The 12186-nt window shown below is 36.3% G+C and overlaps 1 protein-coding gene across 4 annotated transcripts in view; it reads left to right on the top strand.

Moving 5' to 3' along the window:
- LOC127843083 (nucleolysin TIAR-like) overlaps positions 1–12186 on the top strand; it is a 143016-nt gene that overhangs the window by 15387 nt on the left and 115443 nt on the right. For 2 of the 4 annotated variants that reach the window (XM_052372898.1, XM_052372901.1), the window contains exon 1: positions 10353–11287. The exons of the other annotated variants lie outside the window; for them this stretch is intronic. In XM_052372898.1, the coding sequence (XP_052228858.1) occupies positions 11129–11287 (159 nt within the window). In that variant the 5' untranslated portion in view covers positions 10353–11128. Of the gene's footprint in view, positions 1–10352; positions 11288–12186 lie in introns of those variants that run through there. 4 annotated transcript variants of the gene reach the window in all.

Genomic DNA, 12186 nt, shown 5'->3' on the forward strand with positions numbered 1-12186 from the left:
AAGGTTTCAACAACCACGACATGCTCAACACCAGGCAAGCCCTGGGACCATTGACGGAAGAAGACATCAAGACGTGGCTGACAGTGGACGACAAAGAACAAACATCAGCAGTGCTTACCGACGAACAGATAATACAAACAGTGACGGAACCCGAATCGACGAAAGAAGAAGAGGAGCAAGAAGAAGAAGAAGACGAGGAGCCCATTCCTGCTATGGCAGAAGTAGTGCGTTGCATTCAGGTGGGGTTACGCTGGGTAGAGAAATCTGCGAAAAGCACCCCAGCTGAAGTCATGCATTTTAGAAATGCACTTTACCGTGCGAGATCAGAAGCACGATCATCCTTGAAACAAAAGGAATTAACTGACTTTTTTAATTTTGAAAGACAATAATGTACATTTTGTTTTGAATATGTATGCTCTCGTAAATATGTGTATATATAATTGTTTTTATCTATATATAAATGTTTGTTCTTGTAAATGTATTTGTATTTGTAAATGTTCATATGAACACCATATAAATAAACATGTACATATGCTTTATAAAACAATTAAATAAATCGTATTGTCCGCTGTATTTTTGTTCGGACTGCATATTCTTCTTGCTTGATATCTCGGTATGCCTGTAAATATAAAATAAAAACAAATGTAAACAAAAGTGGCATGCAGCCTATGTATTCTATAAGACTATTTGTAACGGTAAATGCGTATTTGACAATAATAATTCTTCTTTAAGCTGATTCGCGAGCGATCGTACCTGAAAGTAAAAAAATATATAATTAACATTTTGGTTTACGACAAATCTAATACAGATACGTATGTAGTTATGAAAATGTAATCTAAGAATTGGTTTGCAATTATTACGATACAAATATATAGCAGCGCCGCATATAAAATGAAAACATTGGGGAAATTTGACAAATTAATCGCGGATACGATTAAGTTAGACATTTCTCGAGTTACAAACTCTATATCACGCGCCGGATATATCGCGCTCGCGATCTTTGGACCCCACCAATCGCGATATATCGGCGTTGCAGTGTATGTACTACCTGAATTTTTTATGAGGTTCCTCATGTTAACTTCAGTGAGATATATTGTAAAATTTCTGAAGCAAACATGTTGTTCTCTGTGTTGCATATACAAACCACTAACATGTGCCATATCCACTGTATGATATACCAATATTGAATGAGTTACAGTTGCCTCCCTTGTTACAAGGTGTTGTCTCCCTTCTCACAATACATTGCATGGTCTCTTTGTGAAATGTAAGGAGGACCCATAACAGTGGATACTAATATATCGGCAGTAAAATGTAATTTGCTCTTTCTGAAACATGCTGCTTCTAAATAGAAATTTACTGATTGTAGAAAAGTCAGTTCTCATGATCATGGCTTAATAAATTATATTTGGATCATATCATCAACTGTGAATTAAATCTCTTAACAAATAATTACATGATAATTTAAGACTGCACCCTTTTTAGAAATAATGGGGGAAATAAATTAATTAAGAAAAAGCCATGAATTCCAATTTTATGCCAACACTTTTCAGACGTGTGGGACAAACATTTTGGAGAAAGCTTGATTTGCTTTCTAAACATGGGTTCTGTTTAACCCTTTGCATGCTGGGTAATTTGTCATCTGCTAAAATGTCGTCTGCTGAATTTCTAAAATTAGCATTTTCTTTGCTTTTTTTTCAAAGAATACTATCGGAATAGCAAACATTTTGGATCCAGATGTTCTGTGGCGTCTCGTCTGGATCCAAACTGTTTGCAAAGACCTTCAAAATTCGGTTCCAGCATTGTAAGGGTTAATTGTGTGTGTGTGTAAATCACTGTTGATGTATGTGCGTCTGTTTAAGCTTGCCCGGACTGTGACTTTCATTACTCAGATTGTAATTTAAAAATAAGTTGCCAAAAAAATGTGGTCACTAGGTCAAAGGTCAAGGTCACTGTCACACTAAGTTTGAAATCCTTTCTGATCAATAACTCAACCACTGATTCACTAATTGGATTGATACTTCCTATGTGCATTGGCCTTGGCCAGTAGATGAGCTCTATTGAAATTGGGGTCACTAGGTCAAGGTCAAAGTCACTGTCCCAATATGTGTGAAAATCGTTTCCAATTTCTAACAACGAATTGACCAATTGTCTTGATACTTCACATATTAATTGGCCTTGGACACTAGATGACCCCTATTGAAATTTGGGTCACTTGTTCATAGGTCAAGGTCACTGTAGCACTTATATAAAAAGATTAACTCTTATGGTCAGTTATGTTGCAAAAAATCCTGTGTCCTGTGGCCCTCTTTTAGGGGGCATCTGTCTCTGACCGCTGGAGCTGTTGTAAAAATATAAATTCAATTCTTGATTGGCTTGACATGCATCTAGTGATTCTTACATGATACCTGATAATCAACTCCCAATTATCAGTATGAAATTTCAGATCAGTATCAAAAAAGTTTGTCAGATAATGTTTTATGCACAACAATCAATCTATAATGAACTATTTTTTTCCTTTTTTATAAAGTAACCAAAAAATCCCAAAGAAAGGTTCCCCTCCCCCAATATTTTTTTGCTAAATAAAATGCAACATTAAGTTTATTTCCCTAAGCAGCTCTATGGCTTGAACCGAAGTAAATACAATATTGACAAATTAAAAAAACTTAATAATCAATTTTTAAGTATTTGTTAGCAAAATAATTAAATTTACTGATTTCCCAAATTGAAGAATTCATGAAGCGAATTTTCCCATTTTCAAGGTTCTTCCCAATTGAGTTGTTGCCGGTACGTTGCAAAATTGGGAAAAAAAGCTGATTATTGTTTGCTTGCTAACAGAAACTCTGCTATTTTGATACTTTGGTATTAAGGCACTCACGCTTTACCTGCTAAGGTTGGGGACTTTCATACTCATCAGAACTTCATATCGGTGTTGATTGGCTAATATGCAACAATAAACATATATTTTTTCTTCATTAAACAATTATGCCTGAATGCTGATTTATGGCATGTTTTGTTGTGTAATGCATGCTCGCTTTTAGTAAAACATATGGGCCACTGCTCTGTAATAAAGGGGTTTGTTGCATGTGCGTAAAGTGTTGTCTTACTGCACAGGCTAATCTGGATGACACTTTATGCACATGCAATTAACTCCCTTTTCTCAAAGCACAGCCCATATAGAATATCTGAATAATTGGCTTTTGCACATTGTACATGTATATGAGGGGCATCATGTGAAAATAGTTCTTATGCCATGTGCAGCAAGTGTAGCTCATCACCAGCCTGCGCATTCGCACATTTTAGTCTGGAGCTCCGCAGATGAGACGAAGAAATCTTGTGAGACTGTTTAGTGGACAGGGTAGCTCTTTACCAAACTGTGCATAGCTCCAGGCTAGTCTGGGCATTGACGCTGTCCGGTCTGCAGCTACCCTCTCTATGACGTACCATTTGGGTCGAAAGTCAACAAGACCTTCTAGGTAAAAAGAGAAATGTACTTCGACGTACAATATAATCTATTTCAATGCATTAAATAATTGAAACTTCTTTAGTTTTTTGTTTTTTTTTTCAATTTTGATATTTGTATTCATTTAGTCCTCAATTAAAAAGGAGATTTTAAACATTTATTATGAATAAATCTGAAGGAAAAGCAGCTCAAGAGACGAGTGTTTTGATTGGCTGTTCAGAAAATTTGTACGTCAAAGTACACATTTGTACATCGAAGTACAAATTGAACTTTGACGTACAAATATATACTTCAAAGTGTATTTCATATTTTTATGTCGAAGTACTTTTCTCTTTTTACCTAGTAGGTCTTGTTGACTTTCGACCCAAATGGTACGCCATACCCTCTCAGCTGAAACCGTGCATGCCTGTAGCAGACAGAATAGCTACTGACAAGACTGTGTGAGGAAAGGGTAGCTACTGACAAGACTGTGCGAGGACAGGGTAGCTACTGACAAGACTGTGTGAGGACAGGGTAGCTACTGACAAGACTGTGTGAGGACAGGGTAGCTACTGACAAGACTGTGTGAGGACAGGGTAGCTACTGACAAGACTGTGTGAGGACAGGGTAGCTACTGACAAGACTGTGTGAGGACAGGGTAGCTACTGACAAGACTGTGTGAGGACAGGGTAGCTACTGACAAGGCTGTGTGAGGACAGGGTAGCTACTGACAAGACTGTGTGAGGACAGGGTAGCTACTGACAAGACTGTGTGAATGCACAAGCAGTTATGGAGCTACCCTGGCTGCACAATGCATAAGACCCATTTTTGCATTACCACGCTCATAAAACCTCAGAATAATTTGCTCTTGCACAGTGTGTATTAATTTTTTAAATACTGTTACTTACTTTTTGGATGAATTACTGGGGAAAAAATAGAGAAAATTCAAATAGAAAGATGTGTTCTTTATTAAGGGCCCTTGCTATACTTTGGGGGATTGGGGCCAGGGCCCTTAGAGAGGGGAATTTCGCGTCGTTTTGGGCGAAAAGGGGAATTTAAGAAGATCTTTTCACCAACCATTCAATACCTAAAATTGCTATATATATGCCCCCCTTCAAAGAAGAAGGGGTATATTGCTTTGCTCATGTCGGTGGGTCGGTCGGTCCGTCCACCAGGTGGTTGTCAGACGATAACTCAAGAACGCTTGGGCCTAGGATCATGAAACTTCATAGGTACATTGATCATGACTCGCAGATGACCCCTATTGATTTTGAGGTCACTAGGTCAAAGGTCAAGGTCACGGTGACCCTGAAATAGTAAAATGGTTTTTGAATGATAACTCAAGAACGCATACGCCTAGGATCATGAAACTTCATGGGTAGATTGATCATGACTCGCAGATGACCCCTATTGATTTTGAGGTCACTAGGTCAAAGGTCAAGGTCACAGTGACCCAAAATAGTAAAATGGTTTCCGAATGATAATCAAGAATGCATACGCCTAGGATCATGAAACTTCATGGGTAGATTGATCATGACTCGCAGATGACCCCTATTGATCTTGAGGTCACTAGGTCAAAGGTCAAGGTCACGGTGACTCGAAATAGTAAAATGGTTTTCGGATGATAACTCAAGAACGCATATGCCTAGGATCATGAAACTTCACAGGTAGATTTATCATGACTCGCAGATGACCCCTATTGATTTTGAGGTCACAAGGTCAAAGGTCAAGGTCACGGTGACTCGAAATAGTAAAATGATTTTCGGATGATAACTCAAGAACGCTTTGGCCTAGGATCATGACATTTCATAGGTACATTGATCGTGACTCGCAGATGACCCCTATTGATTTTCAGGTCACTAGGTCAAAGGTCAAGGTCACAGTGACAAAAAACGTATACACACAATGGCTGCCACTACAACAGACAGCCCATATGGGGGGCATGCATGTTTTACAAACAGCCCTTGTTTAATGTGATTTACATAAATATGCATTTAATCAAAGGTTAGTAGCACGATACCAGCTGGCAACATAGGTATAAAAGTTTAAAAACAAAACAAAAAAATAAATATTTTTTTGGAGGGGGGAATTTTTAGCTGAAATAGGGGGAAAAGTATACTTTTTTCATGAGGGAAGCTGCCGATATTAGGCAGTAAAAAGTGCAAAATGAGGGCCCTGTTATTGCAAGTATGAACACATTCAATCACAAATTACTCCAATAACAACTGTATATTGAGATAAGAAGATAAAACTTTCTGATGGACATTTTGACATTTTTAATCCTGAATAAATACACATAAGCAATCCCATGTAGAGTAACATCTGAGTACCTAGTGTTTTGTTCTTGTGGCCATGTTTGTCAAGCGTTGTGTGTTTGTTTAATTGTTCTGCTTTCATTGAAGATGTGATTATGTTACAAATCTTTTCAAGTCTGTTGGCACACAAAAAGAAAATCCCTAAATCCTGTGAAAATGTTTATTGTTGCCAAGGGTTTCCTTGTTCGTGTGACTTGTCTTTTATGTGGTACTTAGTGATGGGTCTTTTGAAAAGAATTTAACATCCATGTGTGACCTTTAAATTATAATTGACAGAAGAAAGTGAACAATAATAATTATGAAAACTCAAGGAAACAACTGTCTGTCAGTCTGTCTGTCCATCTATCTGTCTGTATGTCTATCAGTCTATCTGTCTGCCTGTGTCTGTTCATCGGTCTGTCTGTCTGCCCATCTGTCTGTTTGTCTGTCTGTCTGTCTGTCTGTCCGTCTCTGTCTGTCTGCCCATCTGTCTGTTTCTGTCTGTCTGTCCATCCATCTGTCCGTCTCTGTCTGTCTGTCTGTCTGTCTGTCTGTCTGTTCAAAATGTCATGACAAAATGTAATACTACTTCATGGTGGAAATAGATCTTACAGTTTGCATAATGTGATGTTTGTGTCTTGGACTAAAGCATTATTATGGTGTGATAAAATTAATCCCATTTTGCCTGTAAGTCTTACTTTATTTGTATCTGATTTGTATTAAATTACACTGCTTTTTTCTGCCCAAGGGACCATTCCCTTCTTTAGGGATGTTTCTGATCCTCACAAAATGGCTCGATAACAGAAAAAATCTTGATATTATAATGCAGGGCAACAGATAATATTTTGGGTCAATTAGTTTTCACTGCTAGCTTTTTGTAACAATTAGTTTTTTCCCCTCAAAACTATTTGTCAATTAGTTTTTTTTACAAATTGATCAAAACGTATATATATTTCTGGATCAGATTAGCGCTTCATGTTTGGATATTGATAATTCTCAGCATATCTTATTCAAATAAAGTCATTATATATTCACACAGACAATGGATGTTTGTAAATATTAGTACTAATTGTATATTGACAAATGGATGATGGAGTCATTTTGTTTTAACCAATCGATGACAAGCCAGTGGAAATCACGATGTTGTTAGTTTTTGAGACACGGAATCGCAGCGGTGTTTTGAGCCGAATATTTCAGAATATGTCACCTGCGCTATGAAATGCGATAGTATACTCTTCACAATGTCTTTTCCCGACGGTTTGGGTCTCGTAACGAGTTGTAAAATAGTGGGCGCGCACGCCGTTTATGAAAGTTTCCTAACCCGACAGCGTTTAACAGAGAACCTTTTCCCGAACTTATTTCGGGGGAAGAAACTTTTTACATTGACACCGGCCCAAAACGGTGCTTATATGAACTAACTGAAAATATTACGGCCGCACTAAAGGTTATAATACACTAATTAAAATTAAACGCGGTACGGTGGAAAACGGAACAAATTAAACGACGAAGTATCAATATCAATTCATTTTCTATTTTCATAATCGTTTTCTGTACAATTGATTTTTAATTTCAATTCGTTTTCTGTCAAATACAAATCGTAAAAACCATAAAACGAACCTTATCTGTCGCCCTGACAATGCATAGCATATATCACATATAATTATGTGTGACACATAAGATGCCACTAGGGAACAAGAATGTTCTTTCCTTTCGGGAATATAAGATTGGAGTGAGTGTATATTTTAGCTTGAACAGATTTCAGTTTGTCTTATTGCAGGACAATTTATTCAGTAAGAATTTCGTGTGTCTGGCTAGGGCGTGATTAAAAATAATGTTTGCCTTTCCTCTTACAAGAAAACATTTGGCTTGTAAATCTTCAAAGCTTTTGAAATCGACATGTTAAGAGCTAGAGAGATGAGGGGACAAACATTTTTATTGGATTTAGATGTAAGTTTAATTTGGTGCGGGGCATTTTAATTTCTGTCATCCCAGTGCATGAGGCAGTTTTGTGAACAATTTGATGTGATCAATGGCAATCTTTTTCCTGGTCACCTGGTAATAGCCAAGGATGTATTAAGTTTTCAATTGGTCGTGAGATAGATTACCAAAATCTTTTCTCATTTTCTTCCATTTATCAGTCTAGCTCAATTTTTCACTGAGGTTTTATTCTTTCTTTTTGCACCAAAAATGAACATGCTGGAGTATTGAGGTCTCCGAAGCATGTAGTGGATATGGTGTGTGTCTAGCCACAGGGAGTTTATCCGGGGTTTAATTCTTACTGTAGAAATATATCTTTAGATCTTCGAAAGACAGTTGGTACTGGTTCTACTGAGGAAATGAAATCAAGAGTGTTTCAATAAGCCTAAGGTATTCAATGCAATCAAGCATTACATGAATAATTAAATTAATGGGTAAGATCAAAACTAGCATTTACCCCTTGCATGCTGGGAAATTTGTTGTCTGCTAAAATGTCTTCTGCTGAATTTCTAAAATTAGCAGTTTCTAAGATTTTTTTCAAAGAATACTATCAGAATAGCAAAAAGTTTTGATCCTGATGAGACGCCACGTTCTGTTGTCTCATCTGGATCCAAACTGTTTGCAAAGGCCTTCAAAATTCGGTTCCAGCACTGAAAGAGTTAATCACAGTAGTGGCCAAATACACGCAACAATTTTTCCCTTTATAAAGTACCAGAAAATGGCAACTTCCCAATAAAGAAAAACATACAAAATTCCCAAATGCTGTTAAAAAAATTTGGAAGTTCCCCCCCCCCCCCCAAAAAAAAAATGTATTTGTAAATAAAATACAGCAATAATAGTGAATTTCCTTATGCAGCTCTATGGCTTGAACCCCCACCCCCCTCCCCCCACCCCCCCCCCCCCCAAAAAAAAAAGAAAAAAAAAAAAAAATAAATAATAATAATGACAACTTGACAACACTTAATGATCAATTATAGTATTTATTAGCAAACATGAATAATCAAAAACACCAATTTCCCAATTTGATGAATTAATGATGCAAATTTTCCCAATTTCAGGGGATTTCGCGCTAATTTTCACATTTGGGCTGGAACCGGTACATTTCCGATTGGTAAAAAAAATCACTGACCCGTGATCCCACATGTAGCAAGTTGAAAGTTTAAGAAGGGGGCATAACTTCAGCATTTTTTATCACAAGATAATAACAGTTAAACATAATGCACATCTACAAATCATCAAGGTGAATATTAACCCTTTCCCACTCAGAAGCAAAGTGAGAATGGTTATGTGCAAACGGCATAAAACCTAAACAGACTGCGAGTTACTCGCAGGCTGTTCTGGTTTTATGCTGTTTGCTGCTCATCAGTGTCTTAGTCTTGTAGATGAGGCATTTAAAACTTGAATCTAGTAAGAAAAGTCTTAAATTAAATTTATCTTTCTAAGGGACTTCAAATGCGTCAAAATAGGTATCTAAGTGGTACAGGGTTAACATAATTATTAGAGTGGGAAAACTTTGTTGAACATGTCAGTGTCTGCTGCAGATAATTGGACAGAGACCCAGAGTAAACCCAGTATACCACCCTTTACTTTCTATTTGGGGGCTATGTTTAATAGCTGAAATTCAAATTTGCGCTGAATTTCAGCCCAATTCCAGATATTCCCAAAAGTATTTAAACAGAATGTCTCCATTCCTATTCTCAAATTATAGTGTTTATTATTCCAAAGTGACTGCCTTGAACATTCCCAATGGAAAGTTTTCAAAATAATATATAAACCATAACACAAATCTAAATGTTTACACTATCTGCCTAACCAGTCATATAAGTTTAACCAAGTAGGAAATATAACATTGTAAATACTTATATTCCTAATTTTATGCCCACGGATCGAATGATCGGGGGTATATTGTTTTTGGCCTGTCTGTCATTCTGTCCCCAAACTTTAAATTTGGTTAAAGTTTTGCGATAACTTTTTAAATATTGAACATAGCAACTTGATATTTGGCATGCATGTGTATCTCATGGAGCTGCACATTTTGAGTGGTGAAAGGTCAAGGTCATCCTTCAAGGTCAAAGGTCAACAAAATATTCAAAGCGGAGCATTAGGGGGCATTGTGTTTCTGACAAACACATCTCTTGTTAAGTATTTGTAAGCAAAAAAACAACAACAACAACTTTCCAATTTCAGTTAAAAAAATGTCGGATCCCCATTTAGAATATGGTAAAACAAACTCTGTACTGTATACTCTTTAAATACCCGATATATCTTAATGTATTTAATTCAGCAGATATTAGTCTTTGAAAAGGGAATAAAATGCATGAAATATATTTAATGTAAAAACCTGTTTGTACATGCACTTGCATTACAAATATAGTTAAGTCTCTGAATTAAGGATGAACAAACATAAAATAATCAGCTTTTTATTCATAGGATATTTCTAGTGCTTGTAGTTCTTTCAAAGAGAGCTCTTGGCAAATAAAAATTTAGTTTAAAATAAAAGTTTCCCCACAAATCGCTAATGTCAGTGTTTCCCATTTGCTCTTTAGTTGTTTAAAAATACCACTTGAGTTTTGAAATCTGGTGACATTTGGTGTAACATTGTTCTGAGTTTTTGTAGATAAAACTATCAGACAAGAATTCACAATTTCTGCTGTTTTGTGTACAGATACATTGTCACATTTAAATAATGCCTTTGTAAATAAATTTCAAGTTTGAAAGCGAAAGGAGAACCGTGAGTGATCAGGCTTAGGCTCTTATCAAAAGAAGATACTCTAAATTCTGTCGAAACAGGATTAAAATTGATTGCAAGAGATTAGAAACGAGTTGATAATTATTTTACTAGACCGTTTAGAGCCATAATGGAATAAAGGCAGAAATTTACATTGGGACGACCTTAGTTAAATGTGTATTGGAATACCGTCTAAACTCACTAGTGTTGGGATGTTGTAATTTTGGCCAAATTCAGGCAAAATAATTGGTTTCTGTTGTGGGAGTTATTGTTCCATATTTTCTAGACATAACCAATGTTGGTGCTCACTTAAGAGCAATTATTTGGTATTTATTTCCTAGTCAGATTAGGATGTAAATATTGTTGTGTACTCGAGGAATTTAGCTGCTGTTCTTTTCATGGACCAATGTTTAAACTCTCATACTTAAGAAAAACAATCCAGCACTGGTGTGTTGAGCATAGCAATATTAATTCTTTGTTTGATATTTAACTTAATCGTAGAAGCGTGTATAACAAGGAAAAATAAAAACGATTGCCCCATGCTAAATATTTAAGGTGATCCAAAAGAAAAACAAACCCACAATTTTGGCAGTTGACTTTTCAACACCAGTGCTTTACTGTTGATTGCCGGCATTTAAGTGACGATTGTGCTTTATCTGAGTGTCTGAGAGTGTTGTGCCAGTAAATAAGATGTTGAATCTGGAAGGGTTGTTTACCATGCCAACGCTGCATAAGGAGATGTTGACTGTGCCGACCGTTCCCACAGTAACCGCGATGCCGCCGGTGGTGCCTGCTATACCTCCTGGATCATTTCCCACTAATCTGGGATGGGTTTATTGTGACCTTGTGGTAAGCTCTTGTCTTGATTTTGTAGAAAATTTTATTTGTATAATATCTCTGCCGTGATGCTCCATTTCAAGGAGATTGACACGTAAAAATACATTTATGTAACTAAGCAGTTTGCAGTACAATGGAATTTTAATGGAGATGGACGGTGAGTTAAATAAATTTTAAATGTATTTTTTTTTCTTACGGAACGTAAGGGCCATAATTCTGTAGACTAAACTATGGTTGTCTTTGCAAGTCAAGATTTAATGCAAATTGACTCTATAAAAATTGCCTTAAATTTAACTACATTATGAGCGTATTTCTATTTTACTCTTTATTTGTAAATAAATTTAGTATTAAAGATGCTCTAAATAAACAGTAGCACAGTATTTGGCATATAATGAAGTCCATATGTTTGATACTTGTGCTTAATAATTCACATGATAAGGGCCAAGGTTTCATACTAAGTCACAGGATTTCCCATGCACTCCTGATAGTAAGGTAGGTAAATGGTAGGGCTGCAACGAATCCAAAAAATTTCCTCGGATCCGAATCCGAATCCAAATATGGTTTCTTACAGTTTTTCAGTTCCGGATTCCTCAAATAAGAGAACATGAGAATGTTCTGTCTAAATTAAAGAAATCAATGTTTTAGAAGTATAATTTGACTACAAAAATTTTAACCTTTATTAACAAAAAACATAACAAAATTCTCGTTTAACATTGTTGCAATGTCAAAATAAAACGAAACCTCAACACTTATTCACTTAATAGTTTGCTTGTTAACATACACTTTTCACTGTTCATACAGTTTGATGTTTTTTTTCACAAAAACTAACATATCAACATTGTCCGGGTCCAGGCAAGCCCTATGAGCACTGACCAGGTCTCCTGCAGTTGAGAAGATTCTCTCACTGGGCA

This window comes from Dreissena polymorpha, chromosome 8, assembly GCF_020536995.1.
Source record: "Dreissena polymorpha isolate Duluth1 chromosome 8, UMN_Dpol_1.0, whole genome shotgun sequence".
NCBI lineage: Eukaryota > Metazoa > Mollusca > Bivalvia > Myida > Dreissenidae > Dreissena > Dreissena polymorpha.